Raw genomic sequence first — 12735 nt, 5'->3', positions numbered from 1 at the left:
ATACTCGGCATCCCTTGATTTTTGTTAATACAGGAACGCAACATTCGGTAAGCAGTAGATTTTTGTGTTACCTTACTATAAGAACTAGCAGTTACCTTACGAATGGTTTGTACACTCGGGACATTCATTATTTGAGTGTCATTACAAATGTTCGTAGCAAAGAATTTACACTTTCTACGTATGCGTAATACCTTACTTAATTTACGGACCTTTTTGCCAATTCTCAAGTTATTTTTCATTTTCGCACGGTGGAAAAACCTTTTGCTTTCCAAACAAAAATTTCTGTTTCTAAATTTATCAACAACATATCGAGTTGAGTACAAAGTACTGGTTGGTGTATAATCAATCTGAACGTTCTGACTTTGTTCAATACACTTTTCCTTACTTTTTCTGAATCTAAATTTCATAGATTTACTAGTTGCACGATGTATGCCAAGCGAACATGGAATGGTTTCATTTCTGTTAAAACATACAATTACGAATATGCATACTGTACCTTTCAGCAACAATAAAGATATATTACCACTGGAAAAATTATACAACTCACCAATCTGAAAAGGTTGCCTAATGCAGCTTACTTTAGGGTAATTCGTAACATGCCGTGTATACACCATAAAAATTACAGGGCTTACAGACAAACATTTTTTACGAACAAGTAGCATTGAGCCGGAGGGGGGAAACAGCTGATCCACCCACATCCTATCACATAAGGGACAAGTGCAGACTTTATTCTTGTCTAAAAATACTACAACAGTATCACTTTTTATCTCCCTAGTGGTGGTTACGCTAACCACACTCGTACTACTGTTGGAGGTAGCCTCCATAAAATCAACCTGCACGGTGTTTACGTTTACGCTGACATTTTCATTACTTACTTCATTTCCCTGAGCAATTACATTATTACTCTGTAAAATAGAAATACTTTCCAGCTTAGTTGTAATGCTTTGTAATTGTACAGTGTTATTATCCAATAACTGAAACACTTCATTCCATCTCACATTTTCACTTTCATTAATTTGAACATGCGACTCTTGGACTTCAGATAACCTACCTTTCTTAACAAGATTTGGATAAAAATCAATATCATCGGCAACATTTTCCAATTTCCTCTTACACCTTTTAGTTCTAACCTCAAAAGGACAACTATGGCGAACATGTGCTAACAGGTCAACATTAAATTCATCAGTAAATCTAACCTTTTTAGAGATTTTATTTTCCCTTTCGGTTTGATCCACATTACCTGACATAGTATGTAAACTGACATCCTTGTTACGTTTTTTGAGGATAGATTTGATACCATTGGAACTAGTTTGAGGAGAACTTTCAACATTACTTGAAAATAATTCTTTCTCCTCTCCATTGAACGTACTATCATAATCACTAAGAGAGCTAACATCATTAGGATACTTTTTCTGTAGCCGTTCGACTATTATTTCAATGACTTTATTCTTGACATTAACGTCATCACATTGAAGTTTCAACTTTTTTGCTACATACTGAAAATATACATTTTTGCCGCGAGCACATTTCTCTTTCAATTCTTCGTACTGAATTGATTTCCTAATACCACGTACACGGAGATTAACCTCCTTTTCTACGTTTTTCCTATATTCACAATTAAAATTAAATACATATTCGCAAATTGCGAGTTTCGTTACTCTATTGAGACTGTGAGTTTCTACATTGAGACCTAAAACATTTTGAAACTCTTCTAAACAAAATGGAACAGTACTATACTTATATTCATTTATTACGTTAGCGTACTGTAACTCTATCTGTGCTCTTACATTCATTAAATTCAGCGCTAGCATTTTGTACGTGGATTTATGAATTATATATTCTAAAACGAACACAAAAATATAAAAATGTAAATAACACTACATATGAAAGAATGCAAGGATATATTTCTTTCGCAGAACATTAATTGCTAAGTTCATAATTTGCATTTTCAGTAATTATTTCGCATTCTTGTATGCATAAACCAGGACCTACCTGCGTTTGTACTGCAGTGTTTGGCTGATTTAACAGCTCATGAGAATTACTTTCAATCTTTTCGCGTAATTCAACCACTTGTAGTTTTAGATTATTAAATTGTTTAGTCAACTCTTTATGATTTGATTTTAGCATTTGGTTAATGTTAGCTAAATCTACGTATAATTGTTTCACCGCTTCAAGCAGTGTTTCCGTTTCACTAAGCGTTGACATTGTAAAATATTATACTACAAAACACAACACAAAAATCACTAAAATGGCATTGAATATAAAACAGTGAAGTTCAAAAATTCGCTTTCTTCCCACTAAAACATCTGTCTTTGGTCGGGGCGTCATTTATGAAAGTACTGTCCCTGTTCGGGCGCCATTTTATAAGAGTACTGTTCCTGTTCGGAGCGACATTTTATGACAGGAGTGCCGGTCCTAAGTTCGTTCATTACCTGTTCCTAAGACTAATATTGGGATTCGAACCTTGGATCTCTTTTGGAGTCTTCCTTTAACATCATTCATTTGTAAAAGACTGATAGATCCAATAAGGAACTGGCAAGTAAACAAATAGTCTCACTCCTACGGTCCTGGGATTCGGGCGTTAAACATCAGAGGCATGAGCTGTATACCCACCATCACTGTTGCGTCAGCTCCAAAATATGCTGTTCGCTGCCTGTAAGAGAATACAAAGTGGGATAGCAATGCATGATTTACGCCAGATGGATAGTGGGAGACGAAAGTAATGTTTGTCCTTCACTGCTTGGAAGTACCTTACCTGTTGATAAACACTTTATGCCGTGTATACTTTATCTGGTACACATTTGAACCGCTAAAAGAAAACTTATTACGTATTAAACACATTTGGTTAGCACTATCATCACTTTTAGAAATGATAACAAGAATTGTGAATAATTTTGTATTAATATGCACTATGTAGGTTACACTACATATGATTTAGAACAATACTAATATTTTCATATTACTTTCAACATTTCACTCGAAAAGAAATTGGCCCAAAGATTTCGGCACGACGCGTAAGCGCAAACAACGATATAGACGGACGTAACGACGAACATCCATACACGTTCATAAGGGAGATTTCGTTTATATTGCTACTTGAAGATGACAGCTCGATGATTCCATTTCTGGAATGCACAACGAATCAAAGAGGAGTTTCTTCATTAATCTTAACTGTGAAGATATTCATTACAGTAATACGATAAAAAACATTATTGATTTCACAATATCACCACTGTTAAATATGCAAATTTGGTGTAGCACTATTCAATTCAATCAATTAATTCCACTTGAGAGCTTGCTTTTAATCAGTCCGTGTCGTTCTGCAGAAATCGATGCTCTCTCTTCTTCACCGCGCGTCACCGTTGCCAGTTCATAGCGCAAGGATACACTGACTAAACTAAAATATAGTTCGTAGAGAACATTAAGTTTTTGTATTATTATAATGTTAATAATATATAATGAATGGTTCATAGGTTAACAGAAATCACATCAAAAACACTGATTGTACCAATAAATTGTACAATCGACGATTATTGATAGACTTCACATTGTCACGTAAAACTCTGTCATCGTCATGAGGACTTGTGCGTGGGCGTTTCTCTCAAGGGTAGCAAAATTACTCAACCTTATATGGACTGACGGGAAGAAGCAGAGCTGTCTGGATAAGTGAGGTACCTTTTGGGTGACAAATTCTTAAGCATTGTTCTTTTCCAACTGTTGATTAGTCGCATTTCATTTCCGAGAATTGATGTTGGAATAATACGAGGGTTGGTTTAAAAAATTCATGCCAATCCATACCGTTACAACTGGCGGCGAACGGACTGTCCACTGAAGGTATCACAGAAGTGGGCAAGAACCCTGGAATCCAAGTCTTCATAATCCCACTGCCACACTACAGCAATCACAGCACTCCATTAGTCCATAAAGGGTTAATGTCATTTTGAGTTCATTCTCACTGAAGAATAACAGTTTGTAGCTTCACTCGAACGCACATAATCGCGAAATTCGAAGAATAACGAACGCGAGGGCCATTTACGATAACACGAGGGCCATTTCGTAAATGTCTTTTGAGTCCTTTCATTTTTATTATTTGTTTATCTTTCATTTATTTCAATTATTCCTTGAAATGTAAACACAAGATAATTTCAATATTTGAATATAAATCAATAGTTATTTGTAATTCAAAATACTATTTAACATTATACTTCATAATGTTTTTCAAAATTCAAACTAAATTACACAAACATATTAATATATTCAATGCAATAATATATTCAATAAAGCATATTGGTAAGGTATTGTATTCAATGCCATGCTTAACAATGCACAACAATACAAACTAAATGTATATCAATAAATTTGAAATAGTAAACTTGATTTAATAGTTTGCAATAATGCTTCTTAATTCTAAGATAAAACACATACTATCACTCAAGAATAGTATATATCACTAAATAGTTCAACTTATCATGATTTTACTTTCCATAAAGATAAAATATTCCTTACTACTATATGTGTAGAAAATTTATTGTATTTGAAACACCAATATTATTCATAAAATACAAAAATGTATGTTCATTGACATGCTAACACGAAATATTTATCAAGAATATTCAAAATAATTCAACACAACTAAAACATATGATATAATACACACAATTGATTCATTTTTATTAAGATTACATATTAAAAGCACATGTGTAAATATAACACTAAAAATATTTCATTTACTATGAAATGAATGACTGGGCACATGTGAGCTCGTCACGCTCAAAGTATATGAAAATATACTGCCAGCATTAAATTCACAAGACCCTACCCCAATTATTTATTAATATGTTTCCATCCCCGAAGCAAAGTGAAAAGATAGGATGTTTGGTTAAAATTCAAAAATAATATAGAGGGGAGTAATAAGAAAATTGCCTACTCCGGGCATTACATAATATGGATAACCCATAATATTGGAGGAACCTTTGCTTCAATGTCTTCAAGTTAAGACTTGACATGTTTTCGTATTCAACGAAAAAATTACTATAAAGTGAATGCAACAATAGTTGCTAACAATTATCATATGCACAACTTACTTGGTACTCATTTATAGTAAGATGTCTCATTGTATTTTTTTTAACTAAACAACGCGCCATGAAGGTGGGTACAGGTAACTACCATAACTTACCACACCAAAATTCAAGTATCCTCAGCTGATTAGTAATCCCAGAGGCATACTGATTGGTTAAAACGAAATAACTTGATATAACACATCGTAAATATACATTACTATTAATTGACGCATAGTTGTTATTTAGAAATTGAGAAATTTCACTAATTAGTTTCGAATATGATCATTCAGATTTATTACCGAATGGTTTCTCACCAAAATATTTAAATTTGTGATTCAAAACATTTTTAATTTTGTAAAATTGTAACACTGTGATGGAATATTCTGTAAAGATTTCCCACATCTTCACAATTTAAATTTTATTTCCTTTCACTATATTTGAAAATTTTCACTACGCAAATTCACTCTTGCACTTCGAAAAGAAATACTATATTTTCTATGATTCAAAAATAAAATTTCGTGGTGAAGCATTAACGAAAAAATATACTATTACAAATAATTTCGTAGCAGGTATTTTTGAAATATCAAGATTCTAAAAATGGTATCTCTCCTTCAACATTTTCAATATATTATAAGGTGAAACAATGTGTGAAACAAAAAAATTAATATTCAAAATTTTCCTGAATCTATTGGCTGCAGCCATTAACGTGACACACACAATAAAATATTATTGTTTTTATTTAAACATACAAAACTTTGTAAAACACTAACAGTGTTGAAAAATATTTATAGTATGAAAAATAATTACTAACAACAAAAAGAATTTTGTACAAAATTTTCTGCAATGGATATGACCAAAATTTATTTTTCATTGCCATGTCAAAATATGGAAAATGGGCAATCCGGCTATGGGTTAATGTCGTTTACCCAATTCCTTTTCGTATTGGATTTATTACAACATCGTAGAGTAAAATTCTCATGCATTCAAAAATTTTAAGTTTAACTTCCATACTCGGCATCCCTTGATTTTTGTTAATACAGGAACGCAACATTCGGTAAGCAGTAGATTTTTGTGTTACCTTACTATAAGAACTAGCAGTTACCTTACGAATGGTTTGTACACTCGGGACATTCATTATTTGAGTGTCATTACAAATGTTCGTAGCAAAGAATTTACACTTTCTACGTATGCGTAATACCTTACTTAATTTACGGACCTTTTTGCCAATTCTCAAGTTATTTTTCATTTTCGCACGGTGGAAAAACCTTTTGCTTTCCAAACAAAAATTTCTGTTTCTAAATTTATCAACAACATATCGAGTTGAGTACAAAGTACTGGTTGGTGTATAATCAATCTGAACGTTCTGACTTTGTTCAATACACTTTTCCTTACTTTTTCTGAATCTAAATTTCATAGATTTACTAGTTGCACGATGTATGCCAAGCGAACATGGAATGGTTTCATTTCTGTTAAAACATACAATTACGAATATGCATACTGTACCTTTCAGCAACAATAAAGATATATTACCACTGGAAAAATTATACAACTCACCAATCTGAAAAGGTTGCCTAATGCAGCTTACTTTAGGGTAATTCGTAACATGCCGTGTATACACCATAAAAATTACAGGGCTTACAGACAAACATTTTTTACGAACAAGTAGCATTGAGCCGGAGGGGGGAAACAGCTGATCCACCCACATCCTATCACATAAGGGACAAGTGCAGACTTTATTCTTGTCTAAAAATACTACAACAGTATCACTTTTTATCTCCCTAGTGGTGGTTACGCTAACCACACTCGTACTACTGTTGGAGGTAGCCTCCATAAAATCAACCTGCACGGTGTTTACGTTTACGCTGACATTTTCATTACTTACTTCATTTCCCTGAGCAATTACATTATTACTCTGTAAAATAGAAATACTTTCCAGCTTAGTTGTAATGCTTTGTAATTGTACAGTGTTATTATCCAATAACTGAAACACTTCATTCCATCTCACATTTTCACTTTCATTAATTTGAACATGCGACTCTTGGACTTCAGATAACCTACCTTTCTTAACAAGATTTGGATAAAAATCAATATCATCGGCAACATTTTCCAATTTCCTCTTACACCTTTTAGTTCTAACCTCAAAAGGACAACTATGGCGAACATGTGCTAACAGGTCAACATTAAATTCATCAGTAAATCTAACCTTTTTAGAGATTTTATTTTCCCTTTCGGTTTGATCCACATTACCTGACATAGTATGTAAACTGACATCCTTGTTACGTTTTTTGAGGATAGATTTGATACCATTGGAACTAGTTTGAGGAGAACTTTCAACATTACTTGAAAATAATTCTTTCTCCTCTCCATTGAACGTACTATCATAATCACTAAGAGAGCTAACATCATTAGGATACTTTTTCTGTAGCCGTTCGACTATTATTTCAATGACTTTATTCTTGACATTAACGTCATCACATTGAAGTTTCAACTTTTTTGCTACATACTGAAAATATACATTTTTGCCGCGAGCACATTTCTCTTTCAATTCTTCGTACTGAATTGATTTCCTAATACCACGTACACGGAGATTAACCTCCTTTTCTACGTTTTTCCTATATTCACAATTAAAATTAAATACATATTCGCAAATTGCGAGTTTCGTTACTCTATTGAGACTGTGAGTTTCTACATTGAGACCTAAAACATTTTGAAACTCTTCTAAACAAAATGGAACAGTACTATACTTATATTCATTTATTACGTTAGCGTACTGTAACTCTATCTGTGCTCTTACATTCATTAAATTCAGCGCTAGCATTTTGTACGTGGATTTATGAATTATATATTCTAAAACGAACACAAAAATATAAAAATGTAAATAACACTACATATGAAAGAATGCAAGGATATATTTCTTTCGCAGAACATTAATTGCTAAGTTCATAATTTGCATTTTCAGTAATTATTTCGCATTCTTGTATGCATAAACCAGGACCTACCTGCGTTTGTACTGCAGTGTTTGGCTGATTTAACAGCTCATGAGAATTACTTTCAATCTTTTCGCGTAATTCAACCACTTGTAGTTTTAGATTATTAAATTGTTTAGTCAACTCTTTATGATTTGATTTTAGCATTTGGTTAATGTTAGCTAAATCTACGTATAATTGTTTCACCGCTTCAAGCAGTGTTTCCGTTTCACTAAGCGTTGACATTGTAAAATATTATACTACAAAACACAACACAAAAATCACTAAAATGGCATTGAATATAAAACAGTGAAGTTCAAAAATTCGCTTTCTTCCCACTAAAACATCTGTCTTTGGTCGGGGCGTCATTTATGAAAGTACTGTCCCTGTTCGGGCGCCATTTTATAAGAGTACTGTTCCTGTTCGGAGCGACATTTTATGACAGGAGTGCCGGTCCTAAGTTCGTTCATTACCTGTTCCTAAGACTAATATTGGGATTCGAACCTTGGATCTCTTTTGGAGTCTTCCTTTAACATCATTCATTTGTAAAAGACTGATAGATCCAATAAGGAACTGGCAAGTAAACAAATAGTCTCACTCCTACGGTCCTGGGATTCGGGCGTTAAACATCAGAGGCATGAGCTGTATACCCACCATCACTGTTGCGTCAGCTCCAAAATATGCTGTTCGCTGCCTGTAAGAGAATACAAAGTGGGATAGCAATGCATGATTTACGCCAGATGGATAGTGGGAGACGAAAGTAATGTTTGTCCTTCACTGCTTGGAAGTACCTTACCTGTTGATAAACACTTTATGCCGTGTATACTTTATCTGGTACACATTTGAACCGCTAAAAGAAAACTTATTACGTATTAAACACATTTGGTTAGCACTATCATCACTTTTAGAAATGATAACAAGAATTGTGAATAATTTTGTATTAATATGCACTATGTAGGTTACACTACATATGATTTAGAACAATACTAATATTTTCATATTACTTTCAACATTTCACTCGAAAAGAAATTGGCCCAAAGATTTCGGCACGACGCGTAAGCGCAAACAACGATATAGACGGACGTAACGACGAACATCCATACACGTTCATAAGGGAGATTTCGTTTATATTGCTACTTGAAGATGACAGCTCGATGATTCCATTTCTGGAATGCACAACGAATCAAAGAGGAGTTTCTTCATTAATCTTAACTGTGAAGATATTCATTACAGTAATACGATAAAAAACATTATTGATTTCACAATATCACCACTGTTAAATATGCAAATTTGGTGTAGCACTATTCAATTCAATCAATTAATTCCACTTGAGAGCTTGTTTTTAATCAGTCCGTGTCGTTCTGCAGAAATCGATGCTCTCTCTTCTTCACCGCGCGTCACCGTTGCCAGTTCATAGCGCAAGGATACACTGACTAAACTAAAATATAGTTCGTAGAGAACATTAAGTTTTTGTATTATTATAATGTTAATAATATATAATGAATGGTTCATAGGTTAACAGAAATCACATCAAAAACACTGATTGTACCAATAAATTGTACAATCGACGATTATTGATAGACTTCACATTGTCACGTAAAACTCTGTCATCGTCATGAGGACTTGTGCGTGGGCGTTTCTCTCAAGGGTAGCAAAATTACTCAACCTTATATGGACTGACGGGAAGAAGCAGAGCTGTCTGGATAAGTGAGGTACCTTTTGGGTGACAAATTCTTAAGCATTGTTCTTTTCCAACTGTTGATTAGTCGCATTTCATTTCCGAGAATTGATGTTGGAATAATACGAGGGTTGGTTTAAAAAATTCATGCCAATCCATACCGTTACATGGATTAGTTATTTCTGGTCATCCTACGAATGCCTGTCTTCCTCCCTCTTCACTCAATTTGGCTCCAGCTGCCCTCCCTCTCTATGTGCACTCTCATTTGTGCCTGGAGATATTCAATGGTCCCTTTTTCTGCATGCCAGTCTACGACACCCATGTTATATTTGCACTTCTTGCAACTTCCCTTTCGTCTTCCTCTTTGCTACGCATTGTCTCTCACTCTCTACAGATTCAATAGGCTCAAATTTGGGACGTATTTTTTTGCTCCTTCGTAATGCTCTTACGCGATTATTAGGATTGGTTTGTCGAAAACAACCTCGCTTTTTTCGGCCACTTATATTTTATTTCCTGATTTTACCTTTTTTCTTCATACCAAACATTTCGCAGTTCTTTGGTTTATGACATGTTCTGTTATCTGTGTGCACCGGTTCTCACCTCTACTTGACGAGGCTACATGTTTGAATTTTTATTGCGTTTATGACGTAAGCAGAACAAAATTATTTTAATACTTTTTGGCCAGAGGTTTACGTCATTTACTTCCCTAGAGCGACGGTTTTATGTAATTCTTTAGTTCAGTGCTTTCACATATTTTTATCTGTTTGACTAACTTGTGTCATCTTCGTCCTGTAAAACCTTTACTAGTTAATGCAATTTTGTTTATCTATATACGAGTATAATGCTTCTGTATATTGTTTGTATATGTTATTTTCTGCTTTTTTAACTGAAGGATTACTTAATCCCTTCCTTTTTCTTTCTTTCTTTTGATTGTATAGTCATGATTTCAAGAGATGTTCCTCAGTATATTTTATTTCTCAACTGTCATTGTTAATTTACTGTAATGCTTGTTTGTACTTTTAAAAACTCTGATTAAGCGGTAGATTGTTGTACTGGTAATTTAAAGGTTTTCCGTTCGAACACTGATCGGTAAACACAGAATTCTTTCGATTTAAATGTTGAAGGAAAAATGTTCCCTTCAACTCGTAATCCTGGATGGGGACATTAGGATGCTTAAAAATACTAAAATAAGATAAGTATACAAAAATTAAGAAAAGAGATTGAAATTTCATTATTAGATTGGCAATTTTAATCATTTTTAGGACACTTTTAAAACTGCAAATTTTTAGATATCATGCTTCTCTCTCTTATCTGCGGGTAAATCGCCTGTAATTATTTAGTGAGTCAAATTGATATTATAGACGTTATATCTCTTTCTTTCTCTCCTCTCTACCTCAGCAGTGGAAATGAATGTTTCAAAAAATAGACTGCAGAGTCTATTTTCAAATATAAAAGTACCTACATTATATCTAATGCATATTGTGACACTTACCTTAACGTATTAGACGTATCTAAATCGAGACAGTGAGAATCCGAATCTTTACAGAGATAATGTTTTACTGATGCTGTGAATTTTGAGCCTTTACTAAATAGACCTACTTCTCTAGTCAAATCAACAACACTATAACAGATTCTTATGGAACCTGCCTTCCTATATGTAAGTCGTGGTCACATATGGGAAAACACTTTTCATCATGAGGATACAATGAGTTTAATTGATTATCTATCTATCTATCTATCTATCTATCTATCTATATATATATATATATATATATATATATATATAGATAGATAGATAGATAGATAGATAGATAGATAGATAGATATCTTCAACCGGTCTAAATGTAACGAAAACGTTACATAGAGACCTGTCAAGATATGGATATAGATATAGATATTTCTTTCCAGGTGGGAAGACCCTGAATGTTTCTTCCGTACGGATCCAGTTCTCCGGTTGAGGATTCTGCCTACATTGGTCTTGTGGGGAAGTTCTAAAAAACTGCAGGATAAAAAATGTGTTCAAGCTGAAGCTTTGAGAGTATTTTTCGAATCATCATAACAAGCAAATCTATAAGAAACTAAAAGGTCAAGTTAAGCATTTGAAATCAGGTATTGCTAAATTTCGTGTGAGATTGAAGAACGTCCAGCAAAGCTACTTTTACTGACTTTATTTCAAGAAACTGATGATACTTGGAAAATTGCTCTGACAATTATATGTAAAACATGAATTCTGCCTATATGTTAATTTTACAACATGAACTGGAAACTAGGTATTTGGATTACAACACAATAGCTGAATAATGAACATATATTCTATATCTAGTATATGAATCCGTTCGACCACCATTCTCAAAGTCTAGTTATTTGCACACTGACATTTTTAAATTGTAAGTAAATAAAATGTTCAAAAAAATAGTATTTTGAATTAAAAAAGAAATTATAAATCACATATGTTTGATACGTTTTCAGATAATGTTATAATCAAAGTTTCTTCTGCATATGCTTCAGAACCCTTCTAACATCTAATAAAAAAATTCGAAGAAAATTTCAAATGTAGCTGTAGTCATATTGTGGTGTAGACTGATGAGCTATCAGCAAAAGCTTTGGGGACATTAGGGTTCAAATTTGCTACTGCAGATGAAAATGAAACACTTAAAAATGTAATTTGAAATGGCATTATACCCAGGGCTGGCCCTAGGTGATTTGCAGCCCCGTGCAAAGGCATCATTTGCCACCTCTCCCTTTCTCCAGAAAGAGCAAATCTTAAAAGCCATTATTTATGTATGCTACCCCATCATGAACAACGAAGGGGAGAGAAAGATCACTCGCACACAGAAAGGCCTAAACACTAGAAATACAATATCGTTGTATCTGTTTTCTCTTTAAATAATAATATATTATGTTGCTGAGAGATGAAGCAAATGTACTTGCAGAGGAAAGGTGGTAATCCTTTCTATAGAATTAAATATCGAGCTTCCATCTCAATATATCAGTTTGCAATTTCAGTGAAACAGCTCTTTTATCTTTATTT

The 12735-nt window shown here is 33.6% G+C and overlaps 1 protein-coding gene across 1 annotated transcript in view; it reads left to right on the top strand.

The window, feature by feature from the left end:
* LOC145694497 (thioredoxin domain-containing protein 17-like) overlaps positions 1-12061 on the top strand; it is a 29461-nt gene extending 17400 nt beyond the window's left edge. Inside the window, exon 3 of the mRNA XM_081770801.1 lies at positions 11613-12061. Within this exon, the coding sequence (XP_081626927.1) occupies positions 11613-11763 (151 nt within the window). The 3' untranslated portion in view covers positions 11764-12061. The remainder of the gene's footprint in view (positions 1-11612) is intronic.
* Positions 12062-12735: the final 674 nt, after the last annotated feature.

The sequence above is a fragment of the Thermobia domestica genome, chromosome 9 (genome assembly GCF_964235325.1).
Source record: "Thermobia domestica chromosome 9, izTheDome1.hap1.1, whole genome shotgun sequence".
Taxonomy (NCBI): Eukaryota; Metazoa; Arthropoda; class Insecta; order Zygentoma; family Lepismatidae; genus Thermobia; species Thermobia domestica.
The sequence above is the reverse complement of the archived record's forward strand: the minus strand, read 5'-3'. Positions and strand labels throughout refer to the sequence as shown.